Source organism: Bacillus rossius, chromosome 12, assembly GCF_032445375.1.
Source record: "Bacillus rossius redtenbacheri isolate Brsri chromosome 12, Brsri_v3, whole genome shotgun sequence".
In the NCBI taxonomy this organism is placed as follows: domain Eukaryota; kingdom Metazoa; phylum Arthropoda; class Insecta; order Phasmatodea; family Bacillidae; genus Bacillus; species Bacillus rossius.
In genome coordinates this window covers 534,448-560,208 of record NC_086339.1, presented here as the reverse complement: position 1 = coordinate 560,208, position 25,761 = coordinate 534,448, and the positions used below count along the sequence as shown (strand labels likewise).

At 42.3% G+C, this 25,761-nt stretch overlaps 2 protein-coding genes across 4 annotated transcripts; both read left to right on the top strand.

Moving 5' to 3' along the window:
- The first annotated feature begins 6,034 nt into the window (after positions 1-6,034).
- Positions 6,035-13,331, top strand: LOC134537305 (GDP-fucose protein O-fucosyltransferase 1). 3 transcript variants are annotated; one of them, XM_063377600.1, is made up of 7 exons: positions 6,035-6,235; positions 6,335-6,450; positions 8,725-8,848; positions 9,463-9,654; positions 11,147-11,316; positions 11,824-12,060; positions 12,342-13,331. In XM_063377600.1, exons 1-7 carry the CDS (start codon positions 6,082-6,084, stop codon positions 12,537-12,539), a joined length of 1,191 nt encoding a protein of 396 aa, XP_063233670.1. In that variant the 5' UTR covers positions 6,035-6,081; the 3' UTR covers positions 12,540-13,331. The 3 variants fall into 3 exon arrangements, with proteins under 3 accessions (XP_063233670.1, XP_063233669.1, XP_063233671.1); XM_063377599.1 differs by having other exon boundaries at positions 6,059-6,235; positions 9,463-9,681; XM_063377601.1 differs by lacking the exon at positions 12,342-13,331 and having other exon boundaries at positions 6,059-6,235; positions 9,463-9,681; positions 11,801-12,057.
- Positions 13,332-18,983: 5,652 nt separating this feature from the next.
- LOC134537304 (immediate early response gene 5-like protein) lies at positions 18,984-20,548 on the top strand. The gene has a single exon (XM_063377598.1). It carries the CDS (start codon positions 19,526-19,528, stop codon positions 20,342-20,344), a length of 819 nt encoding a protein of 272 aa, XP_063233668.1. The 5' UTR covers positions 18,984-19,525; the 3' UTR covers positions 20,345-20,548.
- The last annotated feature ends 5,213 nt before the right edge of the window (positions 20,549-25,761 follow it).

The following is a 25,761-nucleotide window of genomic DNA, read 5'->3' as shown; positions in this document are numbered from 1 at the left end:
CTTGGTCGCCGCCGCCCCTGCCGGCCGGCACCCTGGCCACCACCGCACCGCTGCACGCTGCGAGACACCGCAGCCACACTCGGAACCACTGTCACCCCCCGAGAACGAGTCCGGGGAGGTGCTTAGGGCACAACCGCACAACGACCACGCCGACACCACCCTCATGATGATGGAACTGGACGACGGGGACGAGGAGGCCTCTACTCCAAACCCGCCCGGTACACCGGAACGGGAGAGGAGGCTGTACCCATCCACGCCGTACCAGACGCTGAGGGCCAACGTCAACAGGCCAGCACCCGGATGTTCGGCGTGGGACGACCCGGGACAGGTGCTCGGGCCCTACCAACTGCGGCCACCGAGAGCGCCACCCGGGTGGAGCTGTTGCCGGAGCTAGGAGGCGCCACGACGCCGCCCCCGGCACGCCTGCCACGACGGCAACCGGGGCGGCGCGCACGCTGGCCCAGTCGGCCACGTTCACCAGGTCCAGTGCGCTGACCCTATCAGCCGCTGACCCCGCCCAGGCGCCACGACGCCGCCCCCGGCACGCCTGCCACGACGGCAACCGGGGCGGCGCGCACGCTGGCCCAGTCGGCCTTGATCACCAGGTCCAGTACGCGGAGCCAACCAGCTGCTGAGCCGCGAACCACGCCGGGATGGAGTGGCCGGAGCTAGGGGTGACCCCATGTTAGCGGGACCATAAGCGGCGCAAGGTCGGGCTTCACAGGGGGGGGGCGTTTGACGTCGTCTGGCCGACGACCACCCCAGAGCCCGACCTGCACCCGCCAGTATACGCTCCCGCTAACGGAACACACCCCTGGCCATGGCCCACCCGAGTCAGGCGACCCGAACAGCAATCAAAGACAAAGCCGCGGAAACCTGAGTAGACAAGAGAAGAACCGTACCCATTCCTCCTAAAACATTAAATTAGGATTTTAGCGACAATAAAATCTCTTCCAGACACACCCGTTTGGAGTCTAGCGTAATGAGGTCACGCCTGGCGCGAGAGAGGCCGAGCCTCCCTCGGACGCCATGCCAGTTCGGCAGTTCAGCGCAGCTCACGGACCGGGGCGGACCTACGTCCCACGGAGAGGCAACATCCTTTGTCTACACCGAAAGTAACGTCCGGTAAATATAGTCACTAATTAACAGAACCCCTTTTATTACTTAACCTCTCCGTGAGTACCCGGTCCCTTTTTTCGGTCCAGGACCTAATCCGGCCGCATCAATTTAAAGACACCCCGCACCACACTTGGTCAGCGGGGCTGCTCTTCAGTATACGGCACGGGCCGCCTCCCGCAACTTACAGAACTTTATTTAAGGTCACGCGCACGGCGCTGACCACAAACCCGCAAGGGAACTTGGACAAACTTAATTGCGGTGCGTGTTTTACCACAGTGGGCACAACACCCGCGCCGAGACATTTGCATACGGGATTGGCCGTCTCCAATCGTCCACCCCCTTAATTCAGTGTATTTTTGTATCCCGTACTTTGTATTGCTAACTTACGTTACCCGAGTAACGAGTGCCACGTAATTTGTGCGCGCCCCCTTAATTCAGTGTATTTTTGTATCCCGTACTTTGTATTGCTAACTTACGTTACCCGAGTAACGAGTGCCACGTAATTTGTGCGCGCCCCCTTAATTCAGTGTATTTTTGTGTCCCGTACTTGGTATTGCTAACTTACGTTACCCGAGTAACGAGTGCAACGTAACTTGTGCGCACCCCCTTAATTCAGTGTATTTTGTGTCCCGCCTTTGTGTTACGAAATTACGTTACCTGTGTAACCAGTGAGACGTATGAGACGTAACAGCGTCCGAGGCCACGTAACGCGGAACACAAACCATACGGCGCCACGGAATAACGAGTAAACCCCCCCCCGGGGACCTCTGTAGAGTGTTGTATTGTGTACGACTCGTTCCTATGAATAAAAGGTACGACACCACCACCTTAACTCCACGCCTCTTATTTAAAATCATCTCACGCAACACCGCCGCCGGCCCTAGTGGGCCACGCAGGGGCACATACATCCACGACCCCCAAACTCACGACTAGAACCGAGCTAGTCTGGCGCCCACCCGGACAATACGTAGCAAGAACCGCCTTTTCCCACTAGGAGCCACACCGGGACTCGAGCCCGAGACCCCGGACGACGGCAACCTATCACCAACCTAAACTAAATTTTGTAATAGAGACATGGCTGTTACCTTCTAAGCACTGTTCAATACCTGGATATGTTGCCGTCGTCCGGGGTCTCGGGCTCGAGTCCCGGTGTGGCTCCTAGTGGGAAAAGGCGGTTCTTGCTACGTATTGTCCGGGTGGGCGCCAGACTAGCTCGGTTCTAGTCGTGAGTTTGGGGTCGTGGATGTATGTGCCCCTGCGTGGCCCACTAGGGCCGGCGGCGGTGTTGCGTGAGATGATTTTAAATAAGAGACGTGGAGTTGAGGTGGTGGTGTCGTACCTTTTATTCATAGGAACGAGTCGTACACAATACAACACTCTACAGAGGTCCCCGGGGGGGTTTACTCGTTATTCCGTGGCGCCGTATTGTTTGTGTTCCGCGTTACGTGGCCTCGGACGCTGTTACGTCTTAGACGTCTCACTGGGTACGCAGGTAACGTAATTTCGTAACACAAAGGCGGGACACAAAATACACTGAATTAAGGGGGCGCGCACAGGTTACGTGGCACTTGTTACTCGGGTAACGCAAGTTAGCAATACAAAGTACGGGACACAAAAATACACTGAATTAAGGGGGTGCGCACAAGTTACGTGGCACTTGTTACTCGGGTAACGTAAGTTAGCAATACAAAATACGGGATACAAAAATACACTGGATTAAGGGGGCGCGCACAAGTTACGTGGCACTCGTTACTCGGGTAACGTAAGTTAGCAATACAAAATACGGGATACAAAAAATACACTGAATTAAGGGGGCGGGCGATTGGAGACGGCCAATCCCATATGCAAATGTCTCGGCGCGGGTGTTGTACCCACTGTGGTGAAACACGCACCGCAATTAAGTTTGTCCAAGTTCCCTTGCGGGTTTGTGGTCAGCGCCGTGCGCGTGACCTTAAATAAAGTTCTGTAAGTTGCGGGAGGCGGCCCGTGCCGTATACTGAAGAGCAGCCCCGCTGACCAAGTGTGGTGCGGGGTGTCTTTAAATTGATGCGGCCGGATTAGGTCCTGGACCGAAAAAGGGACCGGGTACTCACGGAGAGGTTAAGTAATAAAAGGGGTTCTGTTAATTAGTGACTATATTTACCAGACGTTACTTTCGATGTAGACAAAGGATGTTGCCTCTCCGTGGGACGTAGGTCCGCCCCGGTCCGTGAGCTGCGCTGAACTGCCGAACTGGCATGGCGTCCGAGGGAGGCTCGGCCTCTCTCGCGCCAGGCGTGACCTCATTACGCTAGACTCCAAACGGGTGTGTCTGGAAGAGATTTTATTGTCGCTAAAATCCTAATTTAATGTTTCAGGAGGAATGGGTACGGTTCTTCTCTTGTCTACTCAGGTTTCCGCGGTTTTGCCTTTAATTGCTGTTCGGCTCGCCTGACTCGGGTGGGCCATGGCCAGGGGTGTGTTCCGTTAGCGGGAGCGTATACTGGCGGGTGCAGGTCGGGCTCTGGGGTGGTCGTCGGCCAGACGACATCAATGTAATTCACCGAATTGACAGAATTGGAATAAGGAGAGGTGGGGTTGCGGTGCTTGTACATACGACTGTAAAACATTCTCTTTAATTATTGCCCAAATTTCCACAGTACAAGAACAAAAGACATTTCTGGCAGCTGCTGTCTATCTTCCTTCTAACAAACATTTTCCAAACCAATCACTACAAACTTTATTCCATTTACAAATGAATTTATTTTAGCAGGTGATTTCAATTGCAGACACCAATTTTGGGGATGTCATGCGACTACTACCAAGGGACAGTAATTATATGGCATCACAACCATGCTGTAATTAAATATTCATTCACCTTACTGTCCAATGTTTATACCACCCAGGATGCAATGCTGTCGTCCGGGTATCTCGGGCTCGAGTCCCGGTGCGGCTCCTAGCGGGAATGGCGGTTGTCGATGTAGTGTTTCCGGGTGGGCGCCAGACTAGCTCTGTTTCTAGTCGATAGGTGGGTCGTGGGGTCGGTTGCCCTGCGTGGCCCACTAGGACCGTCGGCGGTATTGCGTGGGTTATGAGGAATTCCCTACTTGGCGGTGGCTGGGAGTCGGATGGTTAATTAATTAGGCGCTGAAGTAATGCAACAAATGACGTGCGTCGTTTATTCATGCGACTGTAGGTTTCATGTAATACCGTTGATTACACACCACGTCGTACAGAGGGTGACGTCACACAATACAGAAGTTACACAACTACACAAAGTTAGTCTGAAAGTTACTTAATAAGACGTGGCACAAGTTTACAAAAATGTTACGCAGAGGTGCGTTGCACAAGTTTATTGAATGTTACGTGGTGGCGCGTCGCACAAGTTTACAAAAGAAAACGTTCCAGATTCAAGGCGTCGCACAAAGTTACTAAATATTACGTATTAGCATGGCACTAGGCGGTTCTGAGCCTGGTTACTCAAAAGAGGGGTGAGGGCGATTGGAGGCGGCCAATCCCTTATATCAATGTCTCGAGGCGGTGTTCGCGTCCACTGTAGTGGAGCGCGGACCGCAGCTAAATTCGTCCAAGTTCCCTTACGGGGTGGTGTCAGCGCCGGAGCGACTGGTTTTAGTTCAAGTTCTGTTCTTCGGGAGGCGGCCCGTGCCGTATGCTGAAACTACCCCGCAGACCAAGTGTGGTGCAGGGGGTTTTAAAAGTTATGCGGCCGGATTAAGTCCTGGACCGAAAATTGGACCGGGTACACACGGAGAGATAAGTAAAAAGAGGTTTCGAGGAAGTGACTATAATTACCAGAAGTGAGTTCAATGCAGACAATGGATGATGTCTCTCCGTGGGACATGCGTCCGCCCCGGTCCACGAGTCGCACTGTACTGGCATGATGTCATGGCGCCCGGCCGAGGCTCGGTGGCCCTCGCGCCAGGGTTGACCTCATTACGTTAGTTTCTAATGTGACACGTTAATAAGAGATTTTAAGGGCGCTAAATTCCTACATTAATTATTAAGGCTAAATTAACATCACTCGTCCCTTCTACAAATTGGAGTTAGTATGTCTACGAATTATGTCCTTTAAATTATACGTCACACCAGCGACTGTTCGTCTCTTGCCGGACTGCTCTGGTGGGGGTTAATAACGAACACAAGGGGTTAATAATTATGTCACATGGTTAATTATCTAATCTAGGCAGAAGGCCGCCAGGGGAACACTCACACACATATCGACATATTTACACACGTGAGTGCCCGGGCACTCTTACGTCGCACTTTCGTTAACCAACTTTTAATTTATACCTAATATTGTTTAATATTCTGTGTTTGTTTTTGCAACGTGGTCGGCTGTAATGTCGGTCTGTTTATTAGGGGGCCGGGATCTACCTTGGTTGCTGGTGGCTCGCCTGACTCGGGTGGGCCATGGCTAGGGGCGCATTCCGTTAGCGGGGTTGAATACTGGCGGTTGCAGGTCGGGCTTTAGGGTAGCCTTCGGCCGGACGACGTCAGCAATAAAGGGCTCAATATTTGATATTAAAACCTCTCACTACCCAATAGTAAAATGATTTTTAAACAATAAGAAGTAAAAATATGATTTTTCTTTAGGAATAGTTTAAAAATGTAATAACGAGTCATATAAGAAAATGTAAAAATTTATTTAGAAATGGACTGGTAACGAGCCTGGGTACTTTCGATCATCAAATAAGCACTAAACCACAGTAGTAAACACATCATTTGAAACTAACTGTAAACTATTTGTTATTAACACAGTAAAGATAATATTATAACATATTTTTAAAGTTGATATTATTTCTTTGTGTGACTATTAAAGTTTATTAAATGTGTTCCAGAACATTTTTGTTATTACAGAGATTTATTTGACAGTTATGCCACCAGAATGCGCTGCATAACGAGTCTCCTGTTTTTTTGACGACTTTCTTACATTGTTCTACTGAAATATTTGGTGAAGGTTTGATGTTTGTTGCCAAGCAACGCAAGTGGACATCTCCAAACAACGGGATAGAAATGAATTTTGAAAGTATTTTTGAGATAATATTATTTATTGTTACATTTGTTTTTGCGGAGGATGTAGATAAAAATGGGTATATTCTGTATTGTCCATGTATGGGTAAGATTTTGTTGTTTTTTTTTTTTTTTTTTTTTTTTAATTATTTTAAATCGTAGGTATTGTGTATACTTTTAAATTCATGAATGCTTTCTACTGCAGGACGTTTCGGCAACCAAGCAGATCACTTTCTGGGCGCATTAGGTTTTGCGAAAGGCCTAAACAGAACTCTAGCTTTGCCAGCGTGGGTAGAGTATCGGTATGGAGAAGCACATTCTGTAAGTATTTATCTTATTATTTGTTGTTTGCATTCATTTTGCAAGTGGTGGAGAATGGACAGTGAAGGGTAGGGGGAGTGCACCAGTGCAGTACCACAGAGATGATGATAGGTATGAGATGGGAGAGCTTAAAGGATAGAAGACAGAAGGAGACAGGGGCGCAACAATTAAATTTCCAAAAGGGGGGAGGGGCATTATACCTTTTTATAAAAAATCATCGATCCCCCCTATTGAAGCGGGGGAAAATTTATATTTCAAGGTGGAAAATGGTTCTATTTAAGCAGTTTTATTATCTAAAAATTGATTACACAGTACTTTCTTTGCCCCCGTTTGCCCCCACTTCAAGGTTTCAGAGGGGGGGGCAAAATATCCTTCCCCCCCCCCCCCTTCCTGTTGTTGCGCCCCTGGAAGGAGAGACTGGGCAAGATATTCCAAGTGCTGATTGGAGTGGGAGGATGGGGAGAACTGGGGAGACAAGTCAAAATGGGAATGCCTAGAAGTAGGAAGGGAAATACTAGGAAGGTTTTCAAAGAGAGGAGGAGAACAGAAAGGGGAAAAAATGTGATGGTCGTGAGGACGGTAGGGGAATGGAATAGGCTGGGGGAGGAGTGTGTGTCGGTTGGGAGTGTGGATCAGTTCAGAAGGAGAGTGCGGGGAAAGTAGGGAGAATGCTTGCCACCGGGCACTTCTGTACCCATTTGCAGCTATATATATATATATAATAATAATAACAGTTATGTATAATATTGTTTCTTATTAATTGCATGCTTAAGGGGAGAAAAAGATTTTTTCAACTTAAAATATTTCTATTTTCTGTCATTAACAGGCTGTGCAGGTAACAATCTAGCTGCTCTCCTCTACACACGTGACATGCACCACTACGTGTGAGTCTCACAACCACAGATACTTGTTTCTTGGAGTATACTCCTCCTCCAAGGGTCTTCACCACTCACACTACAGCTCCTTCTTACTGCTTACTTGCACATCTGCTCTTTCCTACATTTGTATTTTATTTTTCACCCTGTTTTTTATCCATTAGTAACCAAGAGTTTGGCTATTTGATCTTGTAGTCAGGACTCCTGGCTAATGAGTGGAAGGTTCCGGGTTCGATCCCCCATCTAGTTGGGGATTTTTCATTTGTCAAAAGTTTGGTAACCCTACAGAGCAGTTATTTTTGGTAAATAAATGTGAATAGTAACTAATGTGCAAGGTTGGTTATGTTAGGTCAGCTGTGTTAGTAACATACATTATTTATATATTAAATTTTAATTGATAATATTTTTTATCTTAGTTGACATAACCTAACTGAACTTGGATTTCAAGTATCATTTGCTTTATTTCCCAGAAGCTGCTACGCTGCAAAAATTTATTTCTTGAGACCAGAAATGGATGCCATGTTGTTTTTTCACGTCCGTACTGTGGAAGGCAACCCTAACCATCGTAGAATCGTCTCCTCTAGGCTGCCCTAGTCGTGCTGCTAGCTTTGACTTTTATTCAGTTGTTAATATAGATTTTACATTTGTGAAAACCAAATTATCCCTCAGATTTCCAATTTAACAAATTAAACCTCACTTTCTTTTATAAGATTTTGGGATTGTTCTGCAGTATTCAACTAAATCTCAGAAGTGCAAACCTAATATTCGCGGGCAATCACAGTCCTGCTTCCCACACAGATCATTGCCATACCGAATTAGCGATATTCCCGGATTATTGAACGTAGTTGTTTTAATTGTAATACCAAAGGAAAATTAATACACTATGCAATGGTATTAAAACAATTTATAATAAGCTGCTTTACAGAAAACCAATACATACGAGCTTCAAAAAAATAATTTTGTAAATGTACTCGTAAATGTGATAGGCAACCAACTAGAAACTAGGAAACACTAATAAAATGAACACTAATAGTAACGGTAAACTCTGCAGGTAGAGAAATGCTGGAAGTACAGTAGAGCAACCTGTGGCCTAGGCGAACACCCGGGATGTTCACCCAAAGCAATCTGATTGGTGCCGAATTACAGACTGTACCAAACCATAGAGGCCTGATTGAAGTCCTTTCACAGTACCATAAAGTACGAGAATAGAATATGAAACATACTTGCACCGTGAGCTGGATATCTGAAAGTGCAGTGACAGTTGGAGCAAGGCGTTGGTGTTTGCAGGCAAAAAAATAAATCTACTTTTCATCTGAACTAGAAAAAGCTATGTAGTTGGTTTTAAATGCTGCTTCGTTGCCAGGCAATGGTTAGCGGACTTACAGTGTTTCGTTCATAGATCCAGGTTCCATTTGATACATACTTCCGTGTCGAACCTCTACAGAAGTTTCATCGTGTGATAACAATGGAAGATTTCATGAAGAAAATTGCACCTGAGATATGGCCACCAGAAAAAAGAACAGGTATGGTTGAAATTCCTGTCAAAATGTTACCTTTTATGTCCCTTGCTCATGTGAGATTAAAGTCTCGCAAGTTTTTAATATATTTTAATTGGTTTTTTTTTATTGTAATTTTCATTATTGATGGTATTTATATAGGATTTGTCAGAATTTTGTAAAGAAGCAAGAACCATAACTCCACTGGGCTAAAAGAAAAAGAAATGCTATCAGACAAAATGTCCACGAAAGTCATCTTCTTGTATGTAATCAACCTGTTATCATTCCCCAAGATATTTTAATTTGAACATGTAAAATTTAAATAAAATTACAATATGTGTTGTTTGTGGAAACAACCATTTATAGGGTAGAATGTTTCAATACCATAGGTAATATATTTAATTTTATTGTACATTATTTTAGTTTTGACACTTGGCACCTAGTTTCAGTTTCAAGTGGTATATTCTAGGTACTCTCTGGAATACAAATTTGACATTTGTATTCAAAAGTTTGACCCATCACTAGTTTGTGCCTTTATTCTTGGCTTGTGATGGTAAGACGAAGCAGGAACCAGAGGCCGGCGTGAAAGCTCAGGTGTTGGCACCACTGCAGGCAGGAACAGGGAGTTGTGTGTGTCCCAGCGTTCTGCTACACGGCGCGCGGCAGCTCCCGGGCGTGCAACCCCAAGGAGGGCAACCCCTTCGGGCCGTTCTGGGACACGTACGGCGTGGACTTCGTGGGCTCCGAGTTCTACGGCCCGCTCCACTACGACGTGTACCACCGCGGCATGGCGGCCAAGTGGAACAGCAAGTACCCGCCCAGGGAGTGGCCAGGTGCGCACTGGCGCACTTTTATACTGTGTGAGACTGCTGTGAGGCCCCGCCCACACGGTGCGCAAACCATGTGGTTTTAAAACTATTCAAGATATCCGAGTGAGGTCTGTTTGCGAAAAGCATTTAAGAAAACGCTGGGGGCAGGTCAGCAGTGCTGTTTCTGTATTTTGTCTTCAAACTTGTGTTGTCATGAGACTGTAAATGGTTCAACTCGTGTTTTCAGAATTAACTTTAGGTATGAAACACCTGGTACTGATTCTTGAAAGCACTCGAGGGACTTGTGTTTCACCGTATTCTTAATTCTCTCCACCATGTCATGTTATGGACAAGAATACTGCACGCCAGGCCATAGAAGCACCAGCGAGCGTTGCATCTATCATCCCGCCTCAGTGACACAGCTACACCCTGTAATGACAGTCTTGTCTCTGGAGGCAGTGATTGCTTGCACGTTATGCTTGTGTGAGAACCTTACGTCTCTGAGTATGTTAACTAACTCACTGCCACTAAGTGCAGCACAGTCTTGCAATATCTGATAAGGTCTGAGTCGGGAACTGTTCGATTCGGCACAATTTTAGTCCGTCACTCACATTTAGAGTGTCGGTGGTTCCTGTTTTACAGTGGTTCTCGTTTGAACGGTAGTATGCAAAAATAAGTTGAGCAACAAAATTAATAAAAATGAGGTACTGACATAGCTGTGTAGGTAAAATGACTATGTTAAGCAAAAATTATTTAACAAACATTCCATATTACTGTGACATCTAGCTGCCAAACACTCAAGCCACAATACCAGCACTTGTATGTTCGATTTTGAGCTCAATTGAAGCAATTCTAAATGTTTGTGGGTTGACCCATTTTTGCACAGTGCTGTCCTTATGATGTTGCACAATATTAAAACTGTGAACATACAGTGCACAGCAATACAGAGCATCTTATTACAACTTGTTTTAAATGTCATTGCACTATGTGGTAATATTTTAGTACTCCCAGTTAAACAAAACTATATTGGCGTTAAATAATCCAGCAAATCATAAACATGCTGGATTAAAGCTTTTACTGTGTTTCAGACTCACATCTTAATAGCACAACCTGTTCATTTCAGAAAGTCTTACACTCCACCAAATTTTTATTCTTACTGTCGCTTGCAAAATTTTAAGACAGTGTGTGTGTGTTTTTTTATATATAAAGAAAAAAATTACATTCAGTTATGTAAAGGATGTTTTCTGAATACAGTACAGAAGCTGGAAAACTTAAATAATTTTTTGGACAATTTTTAGTTATTTGATTTTGTGTCAATTGCCGAATTTTGATGGTATGGTCATGAGTTGAGTTGTCTGATAAAACACAATAGGTATTTTCATTTTTTTTTCTTTAATGGATTGAATTTTATAAACTACTAATATATGTAAAAAAAAGCATGCCTTATCTTCAGACCAAACATGTGCTGGTTCGCGGTAACGGTGGAAGGAAGCGTGGGGCTGGGGTGGGTGTGCAGTGCTGGCGTTCACCGGCGCGCCGGCCAGCTTCCCCGTGCAGGAGGAGAACAGGGCGCTCCAGAAGCACCTGGTCTGGTCGGAGACCATCCAGCGCCAGGCCGACCAGTTCATCAGCAAGAAACTCCCGAGGGCCTTCGTGGGCATTCACTTACGAAACGGCATGGACTGGGTAAGATCTTTGAAGCTGTTGAACCCGTAGTATTGCAATTTTTGACGTGATAACGTCTTACAAATCGATGAACGCCGGCTGCACGCACGAAAAAGCATGGCTCATTGTCACGTTCTGCCTGAGCCGAGCGTGCAAGAACCGGCCAACCACCGTGCGAGAAAATCTTCTATAATATCAAAACAGGTTAAGGCGGGCTTTTTAAAAGCAGCAATTAAATAATTTGATTTATTTGTCCAATTTCGTCATTTCAAATTAACAATTTATTGACATTGATTTGAATTCAGTTTATATCTATAACTAAATGTTTGTGATTATATTTTAACAAATAATTTAAATTAAATTTGCAAAAACTGTAAATAATATTTGAAAATTAAAAAAGTATGCAATTTTTCATCAATGTTTTGTTATGACGTTATCACGTGTAATTATCGTCTGTAAACCGACTATACAGACAACCCCTTTATCCGGGGTTGGATGACCGAAGTGTCCCTGTCGTGCGGCATGCAGGTGCGGGCGTGCGAGCACGTGCGCCACAGCCCCAGCCTGTTCGCGGCCCCGCAGTGCCTGGGCTACCGCAACGAGCGGGGCGTCGTCACCCCCGCCATGTGCCTGCCCGGCAAGGAGGCGGTCGTCCGCCAGCTCAAGAGGACCCTGCGCTACGTCAAGGACCTCAGGTCCCTGTTCGTGGCCTCCGACAGCAACCACATGATCCCCGACCTGCGGGAGGCCCTCCGGAGGATGGAGGTGAGCTGTCACAACCGTTTCTATTGATTATTTGCATGCGAAATTAAAGTTAGTTTTTTAATCACACCAAGTAAGTATAAATTCTAATGAGCATACATGAGTAAGCGCACACATTTTTTTTATTGTGCAATTTTTGTTAGTGTGGTATAAGAAGATTTTAAAGTCACGTGTATTTTCTAGTCATCAAAGAAGACAATTATTTTCATTACTTCTTTTCGCTGTTGATGTTGAAGCTGTTTTGTTGAGACTGTATTCCAGACGTGTACCTAACATATCTCCAGGTGGAGGTGGTTCGAATGGAGCCTTCGAACCCGCACGTCGAACTGGCGATACTCGGGTCTGCGAACCACTTCATAGCCAACTGCGTCTCTTCGTTCTCTGCGTTCGCGAAGCGGGCGCGCGACATGCGTGGCTTCCCGACCACGTTCTGGGCCTTCCCGCCGGAGAGAGCCACCAACAGCTCGCACGACGAGTTGTGAGGCGGCTCTGCACAGTGCACAGTTCTCCTATTTATTGTGAATTTTGTAACTCGAGTGGATAATAATTTTATACGTGTTTTGTAAGATAGGTGTTTTATCATATCAGTATGTCTTTACAGCTGTACAGGTGTTACTTGTACAGGTATGATTGTATTAGTATTGTGCGACTTGAAGCGAGAGGAGATCCGAGAGAAGGCAAGGGGCCGAGTGAAGATGTGCCACGAGGGGCACTCGAGGGTTCGTCGTATCTTGTGACCGGCAGACACATTGATTCCATGGACTAGATGATTGTCAAGTATTCGTCCATGCCCTGCAGTTTACTAACATGTCGTCGTCCGACCTAGCGGCGTCTCGCTCGCTCGCAATCGTGACAGCAGACCCCCACTCTGGTGTGCACTCAGGCCAGTAAAATGCTGTCCCTTCCCTCGGCAGCCACGGGCTCCGAGCACTGCCCCCAGAACCACCTCTCTCTCAGCTGTTTGTGCTCATGTGCTATCATTGTGTGCTATCGAAAGTAGTTTTAAGCGAAACCATTTTATCATTTGCTTGCATTTTAATTGTGGATTTTTCATGTTATTTATTTTATTTGTTATACATCTCTACAAAAAATATTTACTGTTGATATGGGTCATGGAGTGGTATCAAAGGAATGGAACATGTTGGGTTGAAAGTAGATGGTAATAATGATTGGAGGAATAGAGAGGTGTTGGAGGCATTTACATAGTTTCTTTGTACACTTTTGGAAGATGTTTAGTTTAGGATTATTGATTAAATTAGTTCAAAATATTTTAATACTGACTTTTTAGTATTACATTAAAATGGTTTTATATTCATAAAATTATTAAAATGTGGATGTATGTACTGGATAGTTTATTTCAAACTTGTAAATTATAGATTTTGTGATGGTAAAAATTGTTACAATTGGAAAATTTTGGGTTCAATGGATAGCCAAACAGTTTTAGTCTGTGTCTATATATAATCACTAATATTTATGCAAATCAGCTTCACTATTTTACTTAGCTACACTCATAATAATATGTCCAAATAGGAATACTAACCTTAATTATGCTATTTTCGTGTGAGTGGAGTAGGACTCGCCAGTATGTCGCTCTCGTGTTGGTCCACTGCTCGCTTGCACACGGCATCACTGGCGCTGCGTCGGGTCTTCCTCTCTTCCCCACGAACAGTGGCTCGTCACCTCCGGATCACTGTCACCACTCAGACGACTGACTCAACTGGTCGGTTGATGTGCTCACAAAGCCTGCCAGAGTGGCCAAGAAAAGATCTCGTAGATTTTCATATCGGTGTTGGCCCCTTTCCTATTTCTTAACGTAAAGCTTTTTAAACCCCACCACTTTTTTTATGTATCTGAAAACTAAAAGTTATGGTGGCCATAACTGTAAAAGTGATAAAGAAAAATTGCATAAATTGTAAGTTTTACAATGAATTGTATTAACAATAGGTCAATAGAATATTGTAACTCTTGATGGACTGTCGCTACTCTGGCCCGAGGGCTTGCTCGACGGCAGAGCCAGGGAGAGTGTCGGAGTGCAGGTGTCTGGGACGGGAGGTGCTAGGAGTCGAGGTGTGCAAGTAGGAGCGGGTTATCACTAGCGATACGTCTCGGAGACAGCCGGTGCTGCGCGATAAAGCAATACGTGAAGCATGCTGAGTAGACTGGATAGCCATGGAATTTCATCTTGCAACGTTATTTTAAGATTTTTTTAAATTATTATTTTGAAATAATGAATTCATAAATTTTTCGTAAATTTTTTACTGCTGGTAGGTATATCTGACGTAACTGCCCGTCTCCATTTGCACAAGCAACTTTCCGTTGGTAAGTAGTCATCTGGACCGCAGGCTTTTGCTGCCATTGTCTAAACGGTCTTGACTTGCGGGGTTTACCTGCACCGCACTGCTCTGAAGATGCCTGCTGCAATGCAGAGCAAAATGTCTGCACAATCTACCACTTGAACACAGCTCAACTATGAAAGCCAACATATTTTAATAAATATGTGTTATGTTTCCTTGGTTCTTGATATGTATTTAGTTAGGTTTCACCTTGTCGGAGATATATCTATTTTTGGTAATTTTTTATGGCTTTCAAAATTATTACCTCATGACTCATAATTTCTCATTCCTTTACCGTAATTTGTTTTTCTAGGCATATTTACTTTTTACCTCATAATTTTTAATTCATATTTTTAATTATAAATTGGCTCAAGTGTAGCATATCTTAAGGTTTTTTTTACTGTTTATTAATAATAAACAGTTTAGTTTTTTACTAATTGTACATATTTGCAGGTGCGCAACAACAGGGGGGGGGGAAGGGTATTTTGCCCCCCCCCCCCCCCCCCCCCCCCCCTTCTGAAACCTTGAAGTGGGGGCAAAAAAAGTGCTGTGTAATCAATTTTTCGATAATAAAACTGCTTAAATAGCACCATTTTCTACCTTGAAATACAAATTTTCCCGGGGGAGGGCCCCCGGACCCGCTTCAATAGGGGGGATCAATGATTCTTTATAAAAAGGTATATTGCCCCCCCTTTGGAAATTTAGTTGTTGCGCCCCTGCATATATGCATGAAAATCTTATTTTTCCAAGTGACCATTCAAGAGTATAATTATTACATTGACTTTTGTTAATACTATTTTTATTTCACCTCGCCTGTTGCATTGATGATAATGATTAATTATAAAGAGATTTGCACCCCTGACTAAAATGATGATTAAAGAATGATCTTTTTTTAAAAACACTGTACAGAATTGTAATTTTTATAACCAAGCATAGAACTGCTTGCATAATTTTTTTTACATGAGCATTACACAACACCACAATCCAGAAATGTTGTACCAACTAAACCCATGCTGCATCCACGGCCCCATCTCAGAAATGTACAGTACACATCGCCAATAAAAGTGTTTCAATAGTTTGTTTACAGCCCATAAGCCATTCGTGAGAGCTATAAAAACCTACTGTCTGTCTTTTGCACTCCCTTTTTTATTAGGAAACACATGCCTTGGCCGCACCGGCCGGTCAAGTACATCTGTCTTTGCCTGTAGAGATCTACCTCTCTCCGTCCTGTCCACACGCCCTGGTCTTCCTCTCTTGCTGATCATTGGCCGGCCGGAGGGAGCAAACAGCCCTTGCTTCTGCTTCCCTTGCTCTGCGTGCCCCAAATGTGCTGAGGGATGAGTTTATAGTTCACTTTACATTACAACAATTAATTTTGTGTATTAAGATTCTGAAATATATTGACTGAAAAAGTCACTATTTTAACAACGTGCGATTTTTGAACATCAGATCAATTAGTAATAAAGATGCATTTGTTGTTGGCACAAGGGAAGCAAAGCATTGATTGGCCGTGTACTGATTTTGGGTACAAGAAGGGGCGTAGCCAGGGGGGGGTTTTAGGGGTTCGAACCCCCCCCTTAGCACCAAATCTTTAATTAATTTCTTACTCATCACTCAAACAAATTTCATATTAAAATTAATAAAATTTTTACCATTACAATATTTAAATTTAAGCACCGAAAACTGCTAAAATAGCACTATTTTACACCTTAAAAACCAAATTTTTCCGGGGGAGGACCCCCGGACCCCCCGCTTTAATACGGGGGGAGGGGGGCCATGCTTCTTAACACCCCCCATACGCAAATCCTGGCTACGCCACTGGGTACAAGTGCAAGAAACAAAAATAGCAGTTCAGCTAAGAAGCAGACAACGGACAATGGATCGCAGCATTTAAGAGCAAAGTAAAGTATGTTGCCTCAAAAATTTATTAAGTGTGTTTAGAAATTAGTAATGGTACTAGTATTGAAATAACTCATTTGAAACTAACATAACCAGAGTCTAAATTTTATCCCTCCCAGAAGAAGAGAACTGATGGTTGCCTTTATGTTATAGAATGCCATATTCACCCTTCGTATGTAAGACATTGATCTGTTAGGCACTTGTTAACAATGTATGTCAGAACCAATGTTTAAGCTATAGTTTCTAAGCTTACATCAAATTTTATACTCATTTCAATTCAAGTTCTTTTAAAGCTTAAATTTCACAAATTGTGTTCATGATTGATGCAAAGCACGCCCCACATTGGATTACACATGCTGGAGGCACCAAGTTTAGTTATCATTTTCTCACATGGAATTCAATTTTGTGTTAGTCCATGTAACAATGTCCTCGAGAATATTTGGAGTAAAAAGGAGTCCCCAAACATCTTCAGGGCTGGGATTAAGTAATTTTTCGTAGGTCACATCATCGTCTGAAGAAACAAGATTCTTCTGAGTCGAGGTGGGCATCCGACTCAACCGAATGTTCAGCTGAAGCGAGTTCTAAAATTTTTCTGGTCTGCACAGAAATGCTAAGTGCTCTTCTCATGTCTGCCAATCTGAAACGAATGTTACAGATTTTATTTTTTTTTTTATTTTTTTATTTATTCATTTCATTCCGTAGACCCCTTACAAACTGCTGGAGTTCTGGGATATGGAACATGTCAGTTTTATATACATTAAAAAATAACATATCTAAGATCAGCGCTTACACATAAACCCACAGCAATACATAAATACAGTAATCTATGTACAAAAGAATAACAAAAGTATGTATAGTATTTGATTACATATTTAGACACCATTTCACATATACTTTTAGCTTGAGACTTTATTATATTTGACAGATTTATTAATTTTTTAATAGTGGATCTTCTTATATTATACAATACTAAATATCAAATGTGAGATAAAAGTTATTGTATTACAAGAAGTAGAATAAAATGTCAAACAGTTAGTATGTGAGAAATTCATCCACTGTATAGAATGTCTGAGATAAAAGAAATATTTTAAGGTTCTTCTGGAATTTTTTATTCTATGAACATGATAGAAAAACTGAAAATGAATAAAACAAACACTAAAAACAAATTCTTTTCAAAATGTACGTAAATAGAAACACCAGTCTTATTGACCGCTCCACAATAAAGTGAACATGGTTCTCCATGACTGGGTGAATAATACACATATAGAGGAATAACTGTCTGTCAGACCAGTAAGAAACTTACATCATAGGGAAAACTGGTCCAGGAAACCTAGTAGGGTATTTATTTTTTTAATTGAATTGAATCCACTATTATGCTGACAACTGGGCTTTCATCCAAAGCAAAGGTGGGAATGGGCGACCACGTGGTTCAAAGATCCGGACGCTGATGGAGACTACCTGCTGTCCGAGGCTGTACTGACACTCCCTTAAATGAGTAGTGAGGACGGCGACATCTTGATGCTCTACGGCCCAAATTATAAAATATACCGTTCCACAGGCCAGTGTTACGTGCAGAGGGTTAATTTAAAGATACAAACAGCATAGGTACGTATCTTACTTTGAGCAAATTATTTTAGTTTTGAATTTCAAAATAATGTCTCAGTGACAATGCTGCATTACGGTTGCAAATATATCTTGACGCCAACTTTGATTTGTTTAAATAACTATTGGCCACAAACTATGTAAATAAACTTTAAACCTTTATTGAAGTCAACATGCATAAGCAATTAACATATGTAGCTACGTAAGTGACTGAAACCATTCAATAGACATAATAAATTATTTACTTGCGGTGGTTACATGCTGAAGCATGATTATTAATGCCAATGCATAATAGCGGGGAAAAAATCTTGATTAAAAGTTATTTATGCCATATAATTTAAGTAACTAACAGCTATTTCAAAATTTGGCCAAAAAATGTCTATCTAAGATGGTGGGGTATATTACCGCATACGTTTAGCTTTTATTTATTTTTTTTATTTATTTATTTATTTTCTTAGCACCCAATAGACTCATTTAATGAGCAGTGGCTCTCTGAATATAGGGCTTGTCAACATGGTTACGAAATTTATGAAATACATGTAGGTTATGATTACATACACTATTTCTAATATAATTTTACTTAGTTTATTAAATATCTTTGAAATAACTTCCTTAGTGTTTTAATAAATACTTAAAGTAAATCTTGTTTTCAGGATAAATTAATGAACTATTTGTCCGTTTTATATTAAGTTAAAAGTTATAGGTCGTTCAGAATGTTTTTCTATTCTAATAACAGGTAGTTCAGAATTCACCAACAGATAGCAGTAAATTGTTCAAACTGAGATTATGTTTAGTAAAAAATGTTTGAATTGATATATTAAAACTGATCAAAACCCGAAAATTTTGCGTTCAGCTAATATTTAAGGTTATATTATGTGTGTTACTGCCAATTTGCTTCATACTGATGGCAATTTTTAGGACTGACATTTAAGTTTTTATAACCCTAGTCCTCGGAGTAAATATATTTTATCATAAAAATAGGTACTTTAACCACAGATCTCATTAAAAATTAAGTTAGTTTTATGATGTTACAGAAGGCTAATTTTATTGAGTATCGAAAATAATAAACATTAACCAAAGTTTTACTATATTATCTTGCACTGTACGTTATTCCCCAGTTTCATCACTGCATTTTTTTTTTAAGCTGTATCTTCATACGGGTCAGTTTGGCTTGCGCATTCGCCCATTGGCTTTGCCGTGAGCGCTACCTATCAACAGCTTGTTTGACACGACGTGTTTACAATTCTAAGCCTTATTGGCTGAAGTATTAAAGGCTACATTGAAGTACGGTGCTTTCCCACATGGCGGCAGTTCGGTCGCGGCGTTTAAATGGCGAAGGACGTCTGCTGATTGGTTGATAAGTAGGCCGTGACGTCAAGCAACGGAAACTTACTTATATCGCCGCGGTGACATCAACGGTCATTGTAGTTGGAAGCGCCACGCGAGAAGGTTGTGGTTAGGTGCTGGAGTGCGACGTCTATTGTTTGGTCGTAGATATCATTGCGTATTACGTGGGCGCGTCGGTTATTAATTTTCGATTGTTATAATCAAGTCAATTGAATAAATTAAAATTAGTGAAGCAGTAAATTTTAATAAACTTGTTTGGTTTTTTTTTTATTATTCTTTGTGGAGTGATGGCAACAGAAGCCCAACGACTGATCAGCATCTCGCTGACCAAGATAGCGCAGTCGCGGGCCCAGCGCGGTGGCGTGAGCCTGCACAAGAACCTGCTGGTGGCCACGGTGCTGCAGAAGGCGCGCTACATCTTCATGGAGGAGGCGTACCAGATGGTGCAGGCCACGGCAGGGGCCGGCTACGTGGCTTCGGCGCTGGCCAGCGTGCCGCAAGGCGCCGGCCAGCCGCTAGACGACGACTACGAGCAGAACTACGACGAGGCGGACAGCGTGGTGGGCCTGACGGTGGAGGAGGCCGCCCTGGGGGGCGCTCCCAAGGACTCCTCGCAGTTCTCGAGGTGCGCAGACACGCCGCCGCTCGTGGTGGAGGACAAGGAGAACAAGTCGCCGCCGCCGTACTCGCCCACGTACCTGGACCTGGACAAGAGCCGCGAGGACGCCGTGCTGCGAGACAGGTCCAACTCGCGCTGCCAGAAGAGGAGGAAGGCCGACTGGGAGGCGGAGGAGTCCTCGTCGAAGCGAGTCAAGACGTGCGGTGACAGTGACGCCGTGTTCCTGGACGAAGCCTCGCTGCTGGGTTGTGTGAGTGACGATGAGGACGAGGACAGTGCGGCGGCCAGCATGGAGATCGACAGGATCACCAGCCTGGTGTCCATCTTCAGCTTCGGCGGTCTGGCGGCGGGCGCGACGGACATGTCCGTGAGCTCGGGACTGGGCAAGCTCACCAGGTCCGTGTCCACGCCTGACCTGTGCTCGGCGCAGGCGAAGGAAGGTGTCGACGTGTTGCAGCAGAGGCAGTTCATTGCCATGACCGTGTAAGTAGGACGTGCCTCGTGCACGTTCGCGCCCAAAACATTCCACGATCGTCCACGTGGGTTGAACAACGAAATGTTCGTGATCTCGCCGAATTTTTTTACTACTTTTGTGTTTTGTAAAATTCGTTAATTGTTATAATTATTGACACATTGAGAAATTTGTATGCAATATGATGCAGCATTAAATTAAGAGCGTTTATTCTCCAGAGATGCGAATGTCATTTCTGTTATTTGGAACAAGTAAACCGAAGAGTTAAATTTGCATTAAGTTAAGTTCCATACGGTTGATTTAAATTTTAATGATTTTATTGTGATTAAGCAAATAAATTTTGTATTCTATATTGTCAGGTTTTGTAGTTATCAACTCAAAATTGTAATCTTTTCTATAGTTTGAATAATGTTTGTTTCAAAAGTTTTGTATTACTTGAATTCTTTAAAATTACGTCTTACTGGCAACCTTCAAATTGTTCCATTTTGCCTATTAAGTTCAGAAATGTTGCCGTTTATTACGAACTGTCATTCATGTCAAATAAGGTTTTTTTTTTTTTTTTGCAGTCTGAAATGAGCTTTATAAATTATATTTGATTTAAAATAAATGTGAAAATTAAATTATTTTTGTAAATTTAATATTTACTTGTTTTAATAACTGCAATTTTTACTATTGTGTATGTGCCGAGAATTTGGCTCTGTTTTAAGAGTCCGTTAAAATTATATGTATATATTTATATTAGTTTTGTGAAATAAATGCATTCTTGTGTAAATAACTTTGTTTGTTTCTTTAACCTTAAATTAATGTAATTAAGTTAACCATTTTCGTTTTCTTAGAAGTGACGTTAAAGAAGAGAGCCTTGACATACGAAGTGAATATTTTTCAAAGCATTTAAAACCTGTCTGCTCTTACTGTTGCAGTGTTGTGGGTAGTTAGCTACTTGCTCATTCAAGTGCCAGGTATTTATGTGCAACTTCTTAGTTCAAAGTTAACATTAAAATGAACATTCTGTATTTTATTGGAATTTCAGCAGATTATTTGCAATGTTGAGTTTGAAAAATGACTTATTACTATACACTCTCACACAGCTGTTAATGGAATTATCACCACCTTGTATCTCCATAACTTAAAACATACAGTATCACAAATAAATAAAAAAGTTTATATTTGAAATAAATTAAATTAAAGGTATCTGTCAAGATGGAGTTCACTATATCTTAAAATACTTACAAAATTTGTTTAATGTTTACCAATGTTTTCTTGCCTTGTAAATTCATTTTAAAACAATTATTACTTTTACTTGTAATCAAATTGAATACCATTTTCATTTAAGAACTTGCTACAATCTAAACAAAAATAACCATAACTATTGTCAAAGTGTATTTGTTTCATAGCTAATGGTGACTGACAATAATTTACCATTTTCATTTAAGAACTTGCTACAATCTAAACAAAAATAACCATAACTATTGTCAAAGTGTATTTGTTTCATAGCTAATGGTGACTGACAATAATTATCTTTCTGCATGTTGTCTTTATAATTTCGTTTTGATTTTACAACTGAACTGTCAGCCGAGGTAAACAATGACATACGTAAAAGCTTTTGTTTACAATGGGTATTCTACCAAAACAATGTTCTGTAGAAATTATTCAAAGCGAAGGAGTTATTAAGACAGAATATATTTTAATATACCAAACATGAAATAGAAATATTTCCTGCGTTGCAAGTGAGTATGTGGGCTGCAACCTACCTCAATCTCTACTATATGGAACTAACAACACTCTATATTACACTACTATATAACTTTATATTTGCCAAATAGACGAAATCCGACTAATAATTTGCAAAACATTTCCTTAGATTTCACTCACCCGACACTACGGGCGGACCTAAATATGTTACATAGAGCTATTTTTGTTTCTGCGCACGAGGACACATTGGTTTACAATGTGCTAATAAAACTCACATAAGAAATAACGTGTAAATAAAGACGTGTGTTTGTTTACTAATGGTTGCACAGACATACACATTGTATGTTTGGAACCTTTTTAATGTTAAGTAGTAATTTATTTAACACACACGTATTTTAATGTATTTTTAATGAAATATGAACACTGGTTTGGAAACACGGACATACAAAGTGTCACGAGATTTTATAACCACAACGAAGCATTAATAGCCGTCAGCCATGACACTTATTTTTTAACTTCTATTTGCAAGTAGCCGTTCAATGATGGATTCAAAACATTAAAAAAAAATCTCTGTGGCTTGAGAAAAATGTATATATACATAGTTAAGTTTGTATTCTGTCACAGTCTACTCGTACAACTGTGCATAGCAAACACATTTTTCTAAACAAACTACATATCTTGACATAGCTGTTCGTTTTTTACATATGTAGGTAGATCTCGAAGAAAGGCTACCCATTGTAGTCGTTTCCATAGTACGACTTCCAGAAAAGTTTCACATCAGTTTTAGTTTTATATTCCATATCTAACTTTTTTATGTCTTCACTGCCACGTGGTAGTCCAGGCCAGGGTACTGGGAGCGCTGGTACTCCCGCCACTGCTAGCGGTGGACTCTGGAAGCACAGGCCACTGAGGGATGGAACACAGCGCCGGGGCTGGCGAGGTGGGCCGCGCTAATGCCCGCAGGTATGCGCGCGAGAAGTCAAGAGGCCGAGCCGAGCCCAGGCCGGATGCCCCAGGAGGGAACCTCAGGTTCCTGGCCTTGCTTCATGGTGCACACGTAACAATACTCATTGGTTGTTTGCTATTTTCATTTTTGTTGGCTAAAAGTACAACTGCAATTGTAACATACAAAGTTTCTTCCATACTCTACAATGAAAGGATACATCCAACAGAATAGCAACCACAAGACTGATTGCAACAACACATCAAGGGCAGCTAGGTCTTCTCGCCGGAGGGACTCGGATGAGCCGTGGAGTACGGTGTGACGGCCGCAGGGCCTATTGATCAGGGCAAGGGCTGGAGGGTGGCCCACGTGACTCAACTGGCGGTCCTCGGCTCCGCAGCTGGGGGAGCCGGTACAGGAGTCCTCATAACTGCCGCTGTTCTCTCACTTCATTCCTTTCATTTGGTCTTCATGGCCACGTTTGCATTTTCAATGTTATAACGTTAAAAGTATTTGTTTAGTTAGCACAGCATAATAGCTGTGTAAAATACATCCCACGAACAGGGTACTTTCATGACACAGTAACTATATCAATTTTTTTTCAATTAGACAACTAAATATTCTTTCATCATTGCTTAGAAATAAATACTGGTAAAGTTTGGCTAGCATGGTTCTTTGTAAAACTAAGTTGCCTGCACTATAGTATTGTAGTAATAGGCGTGGAATGATAGCGTAATGCCTCGCATTGTCCTTAATGGGACAGACCCTGACTGAAGTCTAGTAGCCGCTGCTCTCTGAGGAGGGATAGGAGGATAGCCTCTGTTTACTGCCGCCTGCGACTCGTGGGAACAGTGAAGTGAGCCTGTTGCGAGGATGCTAGAGGCAGGCAGCGAGGCAGGCCGGCGGGCCAGCGGGGGTCAGAGAAGCCCCCCCCCCCCCCCCCCCCTCTGGGGCAGTCCGTTAGGAGCGCAGCCTCTCCTGAGGACCTGCAATTAGAACTAAACTAAGGTCATCTCCGGCTTGGCAATAATACTACACCCATGTGCGATGGGTTTGAGAATATTTCCCAATTACTGCATTTAAAAATTGCAAGACGAGTGCCATTCCAACCTTTGGAATAGGTGTGCTCGTGAGAAGTAGCTGGTAATTGAACTACAATAATTTAAATTATAAGAATTTAACATACGTTTCTGTGATTTGCAATGTCAGTTTCTTAAATATTAACGAAAGTAAGTTTGCAATTTTTCGTTTCTTAACATTTTACCTACTGTACATGAAATATATGGAAATTTTAGCTGTGTAGAAATTTGATATGTTTTGTTGTGATTTGTTTTAAGTACAGTTACATAGTTTCATTATAATTTGTTTTTCACGCTAAATATTGCCAAATAAATATGTCATGTTTGGTTTGGATCATAACTATATTGGTAGGCTAAGCACATTTATCCGTGAAAGATTATACCTATTCCGGAATTCGAATGCACTCTAAATAAGTTCAGTTATATACGAATTTCGCTGGATTACAATTGATTGTGAAAATAAAGGTTATGTCTATTAGCACTCCTAGCCAACATTCCTGCGATGCAAGTAGACACACGTAGAAAATATCCTTGAAACCTACTTACACAAATTAAATCCCACACAAATATTATTTAATAAATAATGACAGAAAATATAGTTACTGAAAATTTATTTGATTAATACATAGATTGTTTCCAAGAAGCCCCTACTCGAAACAATTACAAAACATCTCCCAAAATAAAATTGCCAAGAAATCTTCTATGAAATTTATCGTTTTGTAATGAGGTGCAGTGACTATAAAAATTGTAATGTACACACTCATAAAAGATATGCTGAACCAACAAACACTGCATAAAATTTATTTTCACCTCAGAGTATACAAAAAATATGATACGAGTTGGTGTCATTTCATCAGAAATTATTGACCAACCAAACAATGTGTCGTTTTAAGTGATAAGAATTTTTTAAATGCAAAAAAAAAACATGAATCTATAATCATTTTCGTATATATTTATGTTTTTGTAGTACATTTTCCACAAGAAATAAAGTTGACATTGCATAACACAATATAATATTTTTCCCTGCTTAATAAATCTTTTTCTTTTAAGTCATAGAATTTTTGGTTTCTCGGGCGTAACTTTACAGTTAATTATCAATTATTACTTATATATTTGTGCACATAACGTCCACGTCCATCAAATAGAGAATTTGTATTTTATTTTTGTAAGAGGGGGCGGCCTACGGCGCGAAGCCCCGGCCATGGGACAGGAAGTCTCGAGGTGTCACTGGGGCCTGGTCTTCTTCGTAGAGGCCCGCAGAGGCCCATCTGCAGCGGGGGCGGGCCGTGGAACACTGGCCTGGGACAGGGATTGTCCGCCGCCTGGGCAATCACACGGGAACACGCAGGGGCGCAACAACAAAGGGGGGGGGGGGGGGCAAGGGTATTTTGCCCCCCTTCTAAAACCTTGAAGTGGGGGCAAACGGGGGCAAAGAAAGTGCTGTACAAGTCGGATATGTTATTTCCACTCCATTTTTAGATAATAAAACTGCTTAAATAGCACCATTTTCCACCTTGAAATACAAATTTTCCCGGGGGAAGACCCCCGGACCTCCCGCTTCAATAGGGGGGATCTATGATTCTTTATAAAAAGGTATATTCCCCCTCCCTTTTTTTGAAAATTTAGTTGTTGCGCCCCCGAGGGAACACGTACAATTAAAGGGAGATGTCGTTATAGACAAAAAAATTTCAAAGCAGTCATGAAGAATGCCGACAGAA

Bases quoted from the DNA above. Each gene is read 5' to 3' on its own strand.
- LOC134537305 (XM_063377599.1), top strand. From the start codon at position 6,082: ATGTTTGTTGCCAAGCAACGCAAGTGGACATCTCCAAACAACGGGATA. The intron at 6,236-6,334 runs GTAAGATTTTGT...TTTCTACTGCAG, and splicing joins TCTGTATTGTCCATGTATGG to GACGTTTCGGCAACCAAGCA. The intron at 11,317-11,823 runs GTAAGATCTTTG...TGCGGCATGCAG, and splicing joins TACGAAACGGCATGGACTGG to GTGCGGGCGTGCGAGCACGT.
- LOC134537304 (XM_063377598.1), top strand. From the start codon at position 19,526: ATGGCAACAGAAGCCCAACGACTGATCAGCATCTCGCTGACCAAGATA.